The following is a 12,826-nucleotide window of genomic DNA, read 5'->3' as shown; positions in this document are numbered from 1 at the left end:
GCTCATTTCTAATAGAGAAGTATTCCTTTGAACTTTGTCAAGCTGGGAGCAGATAGTCACCACGCTACATTAACTGCAAACTATGAATGGGGACCCCTAAAAGAGTCTGATGCTGTATTCCAGCACATCTCCATGGTTGCTCCAACACACACACCACAATAGGAATCCTCATAAATGTGGTCATCATGAGCACAGCCCTCACAGAGTCCAAATGAGCCTCTGGGCAACCTAAGATAACGGAAAGAATTCCGGCTTTCAAGTAAAAAGAAACCTGGGTTAAAATCTCAATTTCTCCACCTATGTGCCACATGACCCTTAGCCAGTGTTTCAAACCCATGAAGCCACTGTTCCCTCTACTATGAAATGGGGGCAATCATATTGGGCTTGAGAGTTACTACAAGAATCAAAGAAGACAGCGTACAGAGTGTGGTGCTTAAGGGCACAGACTCTGAAACAGGGTTTCTGAGGCTCCGCCACTTACTGGAGTGACCTGGACTAAGTCACTTCACGTCCCTGTGCCCCACTTTCCTCATCTATAATCTGAGACAGCAAAAGCACCTACCTCATAGGGTTGTTGTGAGAACTAAGTAAGCTGAAGCACAGAAGTGCTTGGAACAGGCCCGGCTCACAGGAAGAGCACCGCAAGCGTTGATGTGATGATGATCAGGAAACAGCAGAGCACAAGGCCTGCAACCCAACAGGCAGTCAACGAAGGATGTTTTTGCTTCACTCAGGTAGGACGCCACCATGTACTGAGTGCCTACTGTGTGTTAGAGACTGGGCTAGAAGCCCAGGAGAGAGAGAGAGGAGGCTGGAAGACAGAATCTCCCCTCCTAAGGAGCCCCTAGACCATGAAGGAGGCACCACAAGTAGGCAGAATGAGCTATAACTTTTTTACACAGATTCCACCGAGGCCTCCACTTCAATCAGGCAGAAATGTTGCCCCCAGGTTCATGAAAGATTCAGCAGAGGCTCAGAGAAGTTAGGGTCACACTGAGGTCTGCCCATTGCAGAGCCTTGGGCTGCCAACTAATCCACACCGGCTCCAAGGGGAAGGAAGGAGCTGCTGTAAAGAGGCCTGGAGGACCAAGCAGGTCAGGCTTCCCAGGCAGAGGCAAAATGGCTGGAGCACAGCACGGTGTGGAGAGAAGAAAGGCAGGTGGTGGGCAGGAGGAAGAACCCAGGCAGTCCATGGGAGCCAGCCTGGGCCCTGAGGCCAATCTCTGTTCTTTACCACGAGGCAAGACTTAGGCACAGGTGGCATTTGGGGTAGGTGGTGCTATCTGCTTTTGGTTAAAGTAGCTCCAAGACCTACTTCCAGCTGTTCCAGGACCCTAATACTTGGCAGTACATATACTTGTCAGCTAGAGGTTGCAGAGCTATCTGAGCCATGCGTAGCCCTGACAGAGAAGACAGCCCTTTCAGGGGCCTGCTCGAGAGCCAGTTCTCTACTTTCTCCTTCTAAGGTATAAGAGAAGAGGAAAGTCTCTTAAGTTCCTTAAGGTCGAGGAGAGCATTGTTCCACGTTTTTATCTGCAGGACTTAACACAGAGACAGGCATAGAATAAGCACCAATAATTATACCCTGATTAGATGCCACCAAGTGTTTTTTCCTTTAAGCCTGAAATTTCACCAACTGGAGAATTATTTAAATTAGAATCGAATGGCTACTTTTATGAAAGACCTGTGTCAGGACCGTGCTGGGGGTGTCACACGTTATTTGAGCAGAGTCCATACAGCTTCACAACTACGGTGATGTCGCTGCTTGCTGTAGGGCCAAATGTAATCACTCTTTCAATTAAAAGCAGATGGTCGTTGTGTGCTGTCAAGTCAATTCCGACTCATAATCATAATCTATTGTCACTAAGTCAATTTCAACTCAAAGCGACCCTGTATGACAGAGCAGAACGGCCCCATAGGGTTTTCTAGGCTGTAATCTTTTTGAAGCAGATTGTCAGGTCTTTTTTCCCATAGAGATGCTGGTAGGTTCCAACCTCTGACCTTTCTGTTAGCAGCCAAGCACTTAACTATTGCACCACCAGGGCTCCTTAAAAGGAGATTAGGTGACAAAAGTCACAAAAGAGGAGGAGTTAACTAGAAATTAAGGGAGAGCCAGTGCTGATTAGTAGCCTAGGGCTCTGACTCTGAAGCCAGGCTTAGTGGATTCAAAGCCCAGTTTAGCCATTAAGCACCTCCCCCGGGCTGCTGGGACAGGATTAAAAGAGCAAATGTATGTGTACACTAAGCAGAACAGTGCCCGGCACACAGTAAGTGCTGTAGAAGGTTAACTGCCTTTATTATTATGAAAAGATCTGGGTTCCCCTTCGGGACAGGCTGACAGCAGAGAAGAACTTACCCAGATTCTCTGCCTTGTAGGTTATTTTCCTGGGCTGGCAGAAGGGCAGTGAGTAGTATTCGTAAGGTAGCTGCGTTCGAGAGCTGGTGAGCTTCACAGCCTGGTGGGAGAAAAGAGGCCATTAAGTCCTGAGTCTAGCAGAAATTTCCCAGATCAAGATGACTGTTTCAGTAAGCCCTCCCTGGCGCCCACACATCTTTAGTACAGCTGACAATATTACCTAATAAGCAAACTAAGTGCAGCAGACACAGACTACAGCATACTGAGCACAACTCTGAATTACTTCACATTTCATTAATTTTAGACTACATGATAGGTTTAAAAACAACCAAATTCAATATACACTGAGTCATGAACATGTTGATATCCTTTGATCCAATAATTTCACTTCCGGGAATCTTTCCTAAGGAAATAACTACAAATGAGGAAAAAACTTGAGGCACAAAGAGGTCCGCTCCTTGTTCATAACCATAGTGGTCTCCCTTCAGCTCCTTTAACACATCAAGCTCTCTCCTGCCTCGGGCTTTGTACCTGCTGCTCCTTTCTGCCCTACTCTGTGCGTATTTGGCTCCTTGTCATATTCGGGACTCAGCTTGAAGCCCCTTACCTGGGAGGCCTTCCCTGTCCATCTTATCTAAAGGAACGCCCCACTATTCTCTACTTCAGCACCATGAAGTTTCCTTCACAGCATGTCTGGTAAGGTGCAATTGTTTTGTTTACCCATTGTTTTTTTTCAGTCACTCCCACTTGAATTTAAGATCTAAGCTGTATACGGGCAAGGGCCATGGGGATCTTCGTCACTTCTGTAACCCCAGTGCCTACAGAGCTAGGCACAGAGTTAAAAGAAAAGCCAAACCCATAGCCCGCGAGTCAATTTCGACTCATTGCAACCCTAAAGGACAGAGTAGAACTGCCCCATAGGGTTTCCAAGGAATGGCTGGCAGATTCAAATTGCTGACCTTTTTGTTAGCAGCTGAGCTCTTAACCGGACACCCTGGTGGTGTAGTGGTTAAGTGCTACGGCTGCTAACCATGAGGTCGACAGTTTGAATCCGCCAGGCGCTCCTTGGAAATTCTATTGGGCAGTTCTACTCTGTCCTATGGGGTCGCTATGAGTCGGAATCGATTCGACGGCAGTGGGTTTGGTTTTTGGTTTTGAGCTCTTAACCACTGCGCCACCGGGGCACAGAGGAGTAGGTACTCATTAAATGTTTGCTGAATGAGAGAAGAGAGGAAAAATGGAAAACAATCAAAAGCCCCTACAACGGGAAATCAGTCAATAAACCATGATATAGTCATCAATGAAATATTACGCAGCCATTAAAACTGAGGCTTAGGAAGACCACGAAGGAGAATGTTTAGGAAATGATGCAAGCACAGAGAATACGGCTCTGGAAATGGTGACAGATGCTTTCCTGAGCAAATGCTACACTTAACCAGCACCACCCCCCCCCACTCCCCGACATGACTAAGCATACTAAGGGGCTCTGAGAAGGTCTATAGCAAAGAAGCCTGGTTGACTTTGTTACTCCAGTGCTACTGTGAATATACTGCAGTTTGGGAAATACTGACCTAAGGTCATATGAAAGCCGCAGGCTAAGAGATGCATGTGTAGGAGAAATACAGACATATTGCACATACACAATAAAATCTTACAGATTTAATATGCATGATTTTGACTACAGTCAACTCAAGTATCTGGGTTAAAGCTGAAAAAGGAACAGGTGAAAGTCACAGACAACCTCAAACCACAGATAAAACAGAACCAATCAAAATGTTGCAAAACGTGAATTTTTTAAATCTAAAAGTAATTAAAATTATCTTTGTTGTTGTTGTTAGCTGACATCGAGTTGGCCCTGACTCACGGTAACCTCATGCCCAATGGAACAAAAGGCTGCCTGGTCCGGTACCATTCCTACGATCAGTTCCAGATCAGACCTCTGTGATCCACAGGGTTTTCATCAGCTGTTTCTGGAAGCAGATTGCCAGGCCTTTCTTCCTAGTCTTAGTCTGGAAGCTCTGCTGAAATCTGTTCAGCATCATGGCAACATGCAAACCTCCACTGAGGGATGGTGGCTGCACATGAGGTGCACTGGCCAGGAATCAAACCTGGGTCTTCTACACGGAAGGCGGAGAATTCTATCACTGAACCACCACTGATACCCATAAAATTATCTTTATTATTTAAGGACTATGAGGACCATTCCTCATGTACCATGCAAAAGTATACATAATTCTTAGAGTCCAGATCTACAACAACCCTTATCTGAAGTTCTTGCTTTGGAATTAAGAACTTTCCAGATTTTAGAAGGGCAATGTGTATGTATCACAGGTTTTGTAACACCTTCCAGCTGGGTCTGGAGCAGTACCTCGGAGCTGGTGATACAGCAGACAACAAGACTGATAAGATCTCTGTCCTTTTTTAACTTGATTTATGGCAGTTTTAATTTTTCTACAAATGTATTATGTTATGGGTTGAATTGTGTCCCCCCAAAATGTGTGTTGTAAATCCTAACCTCTATGCCTGTGGTTATAATCCCATTTGGGAATGGGCTGTCTCTGTTATATTCATGGGACAGGATTAGTGTAGGTGTGTCTTGAGTCAGTCTCTATTAAGATATAAAAGAGATTAAACAAGCAAACTGAGAAGCAGAGATGGGGGAAGAGAGATGCCAAGCCACATGAAGATCTCCCAGGAGGAGAAGCTCCAAAGAGGCAAGGACCTTCCTTCAGGGCTGACAGAGATAGAAAGACTTCCCCTACAGCCAGCACTCTGAACTCGGACTTCTAGCCTCCTAAACTGTGAGAAGACAAATTTCTGTTTGTTAAAGTCACCCACTTGTGGTATTTCTGTTATAGCAGCACTAGATAACTGTTGTTGTTGTTGTGTGCCGTTGAGTTGATTCTGACTCATAGTGATCAAGGAGTGGCTGGTAGATTTGAATTGCTTAATGTTTGCAGCCTGAGCTCTTAACCACTTCGCCACCAGGGCTCCACTAGATAATTAAGACATATTTTTTATATTTCTAACCTATAAACTAGTTAACCTTCCCCTGGATAATCAGAAGTTATCAGCATATCTGATGCCCCAAATGAGCATGGCATGTAGTAATTTGTAATTTTGTTAATACCCCAAAAATGGTGACAAACAAAGGAGCGTGCACACGAGGGCAAGTCATGAGGATGGCCCTTCATGACTTTCTTGCTTTCTGCTTCTCCTTTGGAACACTGCGATTCAGGACAGAATAAAAGCTTTATTTTCACGCATCCTCACTACTTTGCTTTAGCACATACCAATGAAGATGTGGCTAACACTATCATGGTAATGAAGCAAGAAATGTATGTTTGTTTTAGGAGAATTTATTTCCATAACTTTACACGTTGATAGAATCATTAAACATCTGAAGGGCACCTTAAAAATTTCAACCACGTTATTCTGCCTACAGGCGACCAGCGTGGTAGTCAAGAAGTTGGAGATTTATGGAGGCATGAGATTGCCAAGTATCCTACAGTATAAACACTGTACAGACATCAAGATTTGGAAACATTCACTTAAGTGTTAACTGTAGTGATATTCAGGTGATGGTAGAGGAGAGTCCCCTCCCTGGGGGCAGTCTGTATCCAAGGACTGGTCCATGCAGGGGAGTAAAGACCTGGTTCCCTTGCCCTAGTGTGAACAACTCTAAAGGCCATTCCAGCTCCAGGGCCTCCCATGGCCTTTGCTGCACCACGGCTGCTCAACTTTTCCCTCCGCCCAATCTCACTTCCCTCACTCCCTCACAGTGGTGACCCCAGAGACTCCCCCATAAATCTCCTGCACAAAAATCACCACCTCAGAGTCTGCTTCCTGGTAACCTGACTCAGGATGGCACTCCCCCACTGGGGCTCTGGAAATGCCACCAAGAATCCATTGTTGTAGAGACATTAATCAAGGTGCCAGCCTGCCCAATGGCCCTGCTCAACCAGGAGACTCCATTCCCTACTCTCCACCCTTGCCATAGCTGATGGCCCAAAGGTAAGCATCCAGCTTGAAAAGCTGAGGTTGCCCCCGCTGGGTGGCTTTCCTTCGGACTCTGAATTAGCGCAATGTTTCCCAAACCCTAATTGTTCACGCACCAACCTACCCTATCTACTTTCCACTTATTCTACTATTTACTTGTATCTGGCTCATTTTTACTTAAGCGCATTTATTTAATAAGCAAACATTATATCTCTATTAAAAATGGAAAACAATGACAGCCATAAAATCATGAATTGATGTACTAGCTATATTTCTTAATACATATTAAAAGAAAATAATTATTAAAATATTTATGAGCCACTTAAAATCATTTCATATACCACCACTCTGGTATGCAGTACACAATTTGGAAATAACGAACTGGAAAACTCAGCTGGTGGTGGAAGCTAAAACTGAAAAACCAGAGAGGCCATTATATGCTGTGTGTAAGTTATGCAGAGAAAGTGGTAACAGAGAGGAGAATGGAGCGGATGAAAAAGGGAAGCAGGGATACCATAGAGGAGGAGGCAGGCTGAGAGAGACAGAGACACATGCGCACACAGAGATGGTGACACAGAAAAAGCCAGAAACGGAGAGAGTAGAGACAAAAAGAAAAAGGGGCGGATACACTCACAGGCAGAGCCAGAGAGCCACAGGCATAGAGAGAGATGGAGGGTCAGAGGCAGAGTTCCTGGACCTGCTGGGTTCCTGAGGACACTCTCCTTCCTGCCAGTGCAGTGAACCCTTTTTTTCACAGGACACTGTCACTGGTCTTTGTTCTCTTCAACTACAGCATCACAGGATGTACACGAACAGTTCCCATGGTCCTCCAGCTGGAATGGCTGGTACAGGGGCTCCAAGAGTCCAGGAATTCACTTACCTTGATTTCTACAGGGTCGTTCTGGTGGAAGTTGATTGGTGCAACCCCAGGGACATAGAACGCTCTTGTTTCGCATATGAGAGAAAGAAGCAGCAGGGACCATGACAACCAATCCTGCTTGGAAGAAGAGAGGCCCAGTTGTAATGGGGGAAAGTGATGACCATCACCCTGGGGCAGACAAAGTCATTCCACCTTCATGTCTGCTTTACCTGACCCAGAATTGTCCTCTCTCTGAGAAGCCTGGGACACTTGTAAGTGCTGCCACACATATGCCACCAAGAGGGCAACAAGGTACTGATGTTGCATTTCAGAAAAGAGCCATACCATGAGTCAAGTAATTAACACCAGGGCAAAGCAAAGACTGTAATACAGGACCCACATCTCCCTGCTTCCAGATCAGTGTTCTTTTAACCATTTCATGTTGTACTTCTCTCCATTATCCACCACCACCAGTTGTCGGGTTGACTCCAATTCATGTCGATCTCGTGTGTGTTGTGTGTAAGAGTAGAGCTGCATTTCATAGGATTTTCAATGGCTGATTTTTTGGAAGTATATCATCAGGACTTTATTTCAAGGTGCCTCTGGGTGGACTCAAACCTCCAACCTTTCGGTTAACAGCACTTGCACCACCCAGGGGCTCCCTCTCTAATATAGCTAGAAGGAAATAAAGCTCTACAATGTTCCATTAATTCTTGTTTCTTCTTATAGCATAGGTTTGCTTTGTCAGGAAGCTCCTGATTTTCCTGGAAACCTTCTCCAAAACTGTACTGATCTCATCACCTCCTATTCTCCGCCTCCCTGCTCACTTGCTCCAGCCACACTGGCCACCTTGATGTCACTTGATCACGGCAAGCTGTTTCCCACCCCTCAGGGCCTTTGCCTTCACTGTTCCCTCTGCCAGAATGCCTTTCCCACAGATAATAGCATGGCTCATCTCCTCTCTTATTTCACTCAGGTCTCTCTCAAATGTCTCCTCAGAGAAGCCTTTGTGGACCATGTTATTAAAATAACATTCTCAGGGCTCCCATGACCCATTTCTCCAACCCCTTACTCTGTTTTATTTCTCTTTGTGAACTTATCTACTTGACATGTACAATACATATTTATTTATTGGAGTATTATCTGCTCTGTCCACTTGAGTGTAAACTGTGGATGCATGGACTGTATCCACAGCGCCATGAACAGTGCCTGGCACAGAATAGGTACTCAGTAAATATTTGCATGCAGGATAGTCACTTGGGAATCAAAGGCAAGAAAGATCAATTTCTGGCCTCAAGAAATTCACCCGATCAATGCTGGCCAAAACATCCCTTTCTCTTCGGCAATAGCAGCTCTTCACCTCCTTAAGGAATGAGAAGACCTGCCTGCCTGATTACTCTCCCTCCTCCTGGTCTCCCCAAAGACTTTCGTCGTCCATACACCTGAATCACCAACTCAACTGTGTTTCTGCACCTGCCTCCTCAGTCCACCCCCGTTACTGCTGCTATGTTTCAGTCCTTTATTTCCTCCCTCCCGGACGAAGGCCACAGCCTCCAAGCTGATCATCTTGCTGCTGCAGCCCCTCTACCCACAGAGCTAATACATACACACACTCTCTCTGATGATTCTTTCTGAAATTCAGTTTTATAGGGCATCAAAATCATCAAGGGGGCTTGCCAAAAACAGACATCTGCATTTTTACATGGACCATAAGTTGAGAAAAATGGCTTTAACAGTTTCAAGTTCTGAGCCCGGTGCACTTTTTGTAGATAGACAGCTTGGTCAAAGTCTTAAAAGCAATATGCTCACAGTGTTTCCTCCCCGCCCCCTCCCCCCGCCAATTCGTTGTAAACTTTTATAAACATCTACCAGTTGATGTGAACTCAGTTATGATGTTCATTATAAAATATGAAATAATAGTTTGGCCCCAATAAAAACAGAGGCTAAGACCACTGTATCATTTTGGTAATCAGGAGCTCAGCAGATTTAGGGGTAGAACAGGGTGATTCTTCAAAGAAATAAGGCTAGAAGGTACAAAATTGCCTCATGGGGCAGGTTTTGGTATAGGAAGAGAATATAGTATTTTGTCTTCTTTGAAAAAGCCTTTTTATTTTGAAATAAATTTAGATTTACAGAAGAGCTGCAAAGATACTATAGTCTCTATATACCCTTCACCTAGCTTATGTTAACGTCTTACACAACCACAGATGGGTAAGGCTTTTTAAAAATAACCAGCTTTAAAAAAAAATTTGAAAAAGTACAATATATACAATAAGTAATTCAAACTGTACAAATGGGTATACCCTGAATAAATCTTCCTTGCACTCTAGTTCCCCATAGACAATCGCTATCACCAGTTCCTAGGAAATTCTGCTAGAGACAGTCTACGCGTGTACAAAGGGAAGGGGTTACTATCGTGGGTCTGCCTTGAATACAACATCAAACAGATTTTTATTCTTTCTGAGTAGCGATAGAAGGCCTACTGATTGTGGCCTAGTTACAGCATCTGATTTCCTCTCCATCAGAGGACTTCTCCCACTTGATCAGTCACCTGGAGATTCTGACCCTCCCTCTTTGGAGCCCTTTGCTAGCCCTCATTTGTCAGTCCTTAGAATGTGATTGCTTCATGTGAGAGAAATAAATCCTGCCCTCTTTTTCCTCTTTGTACCTGAATTCCAACTAGCCAAAACATAAGACAAATTCTGTATTAAATAGCGTAAACTGACATTCAAAAGTTGTTTTGACACTAGCAAGTGGCCATCTAAGATGCATCAATTGGTCTCAACCCACATGGAGCAAAGGATAATGAAGAACACCAAAGACACAAGGTAATTATAAGCCCAAGAGACAGAAACGGCCACATAAACCAGAGACTGTATCAGCCTGAGACCACAAGAACTAGATGGTGCCAGGCTACCACCAATGGCTGCCCTGACAAGGATCACAACAGAGAAGCCCTGAGGGAGCAGGAGAGCAGTGGGATCCAGGCCTCAAATTCTCATAAAAAGACCAGACTTAATGGTCTGACTGAGACTAGAAGGACCCCGGAGGTCATGGTCCCCAGAACTTCTGTTAGCCCAAGACAGGAACCATTCCCAAAGTCAACTCTTCAGACAGGGACTGAACTATAGGATAGAAAATGATATTGGTGAGTGAGCATCTTGGGTCAAGTAGGCACATGAGACTACGTGGGCAGCTCCTGTTTGGAGGGGAGATAAGAAGGCAGAGGGGGACAGAAGCAGGCTGAATGGACACAAAAATAGAAGGTGGAGAGAAAGAGTGTGCTGTCTCACTAGGGGGAGAGCAACTAGGAATATACAGCAAGGTGTACATAAATTTTTGTGTGAGAGGCTGACTGGATTTGTACACTTTCACTTAAAGCACAATTAAAAAAAGTTTTGAATTTTTGAAAAACTAGGCAGAAAACTGACATCCTCAACCAAAGGTACTATTGACAAAGCATAAATCAATTTATCCTAGAAGGATGAAGAGATGAAAAATGGCAAACAATATTCTGGTAATAAGCTAGAATCTTTGAACATAACTGATAATACTGAAGTTGGCAACCAAAAGCAATTGAGAAGTTTAGCTGAGAACTAATGACCACACCAAGACGACACTCTCAGTTTTGGATGCTAAAATGTCACTGTTCTCATGTGGCTGGAGAGACTAGGCTGGAACAACACTTTGGGGTGGGGGGAGGGGATTTGGCACTCTATATCAAAAGCCCCCTAAATGTACATTCTCTTTGACTCTGCAATTGTACTTCTAGACATGTTAAGAAAAATGTAACAAGTATGCCAAAAATGCACAAAAGAAAATGTTTACTATAGCATTATTTAAAATAGTGAAGTAGTTCATTCACTACTTATAATAGTAAAATATCCAATATTAGGAGAATGGATTAAATTATAGTATGTCCATTTATGTAGTCAAAAAGTGATAATGTATTAATTACTTCTTTAGTTGGTATGTCCAAGTTTTAAGTAGAAAAGGTAAGGTATAAAGCACTGTACACCAGGATTCCTTTTTTTAAGTTATCTTTGGAAAGATTTAAGAGACAAAATGGATTATCTAATTGGTGGGCTTTTTTGTGTATCTATATTTTCTTTTTGTGAGGATTATATAGTATTTATACCACTTATGAAATAAAACACGCAAGAGAAAACATCACGGTTGTGAACACCTAGGTCAGAGTAATCCTACGACTTTCCAGGAGAACCTCCCGTCTTTCCTTTCTAAGCCTTCAGGGAGACACAGTGCAACTCAGGTGAGGCTACCGCTGAGCCTTTACTCAGGCCGTATGACACTCGGACTAGCCTTATTCAAGTACTACCTACCCTTCAAGGTCCAGGTGAAATATTTCTTCCTTCAAGGACCTCTCAGACCCCGTGGGGTGAATTATTCTCTTTCTCCCTTACTTTCCAAGGCACTTTGTAAATATCTTTATGATGGCACTAGAGGCAAGAGAATGGAAACATTACCCAATACTCAAAAGGACTTTCTCACTTATACATATTCAAAGACTGTTGCTTATTAGTTCACTTGACACATATATAAATTTGCACTTGTTTAAAGCCCTACTACAGCATTTTTTGTGTTATGTTATGGTCATTGAGTATCTGCCAACTCCTCTACCTGCACGAATCACTTGTCTAGCTTTGCTGATGGGGTATTTAATAAATTCTTATCAAACAAATTAATAATAAGCACCAACCAACCTTTGATCTATACAAATATGAAAGCATTCATTCACATACAGGTTTAATACTATGGTTCTTAATCTTCACTGTATCCCCTTGAGAATCTGGTTTAAAAAAGAAAAAAAAAAAACCCCTCACATTTCAGCAGTTCTTGACATTCTCCCTCACCTTCTCTCCTGTCCACGGACCTAGGCTGAGAACGCCTACCATGCCCACAACCTATCTGCATGTCCAGAACAGCAGTTCTCAACTTCAATGCATATTAGAATAACTTGAAGAATTTTTTTAAAATACTGATCTCATCCCACACCAATTAAAAGCCAGAGTCTCTGAGAGATGCGGGCCTGCCATCAGCGTTTTTAAAAGGTCTCTAGATCCTTACTACTCAAAGTGGCATCTGTGGAAAGCACCATCAGTGTTATCTGGAAGCTCTTTAGAAATGCAGAATCTCAGGCTCTACACTAGAACTAGTAAATCAGAATCTACTTTTAAGCAAGCTCCCCAAATTAAAGTTTAAGAACCACTGTTCTGCTCTGTACAAGTGTCTATCCTAGGTGATACAAATCCCTTACAACAAAGGCGCTGCATCTATATTTCTCTTTGAGCAGGTCTAAAATTACACCCTGATAATCAATAGGCAGGCAGCTTTCACATACCAGGACAGCATAAGCTTGGGGCCCTAAAATAAGGGCAGAGCGTGCACCCTCAGCTGTGCATCCTTAGCCGGTCCACTTTGCCGGGCTCCACGGCCTCACTTATTAGGCTGGATTCATATGGTAGAAGTGGGGATCCAAAGACATGGATTTGAAAACATGAATATGCCGTAAACCACCACTCTTATATAGGGTATTGTCATTATTTCTTGCTAATCAAAAACACATGTGTTCTGAATTCCCCCTCTGAAGAACC

At 43.7% G+C, this 12,826-nt stretch overlaps 1 protein-coding gene across 5 annotated transcripts in view; it reads right to left on the bottom strand.

The window, feature by feature from the left end:
* Positions 1–12,826, bottom strand: part of TM9SF4 (transmembrane 9 superfamily member 4) — a 50,570-nt gene that overhangs the window by 24,735 nt on the left and 13,009 nt on the right. For 2 of the 5 annotated variants that reach the window (XM_023550126.2, XM_023550128.2), the window contains exons 2-3: positions 7,236–7,352; positions 2,357–2,456 (exon numbers count right to left, since the gene is read on the bottom strand). In XM_023550126.2, the coding sequence (XP_023405894.1) occupies positions 2,357–2,456; positions 7,236–7,352 (217 nt within the window). Of the gene's footprint in view, positions 1–2,356; positions 2,457–7,235; positions 7,353–12,826 lie in introns of those variants that run through there. The other 3 variants (XM_064275941.1, XM_023550129.2, XM_023550127.2) reach the window with 2 other exon arrangements.

Source organism: Loxodonta africana, chromosome 24 (genome assembly GCF_030014295.1).
Source record: "Loxodonta africana isolate mLoxAfr1 chromosome 24, mLoxAfr1.hap2, whole genome shotgun sequence".
NCBI lineage: Eukaryota > Metazoa > Chordata > Mammalia > Proboscidea > Elephantidae > Loxodonta > Loxodonta africana.
Note: the sequence above shows the minus strand (reverse complement) of the source record. Positions and strands in the feature narration are given on the sequence as shown.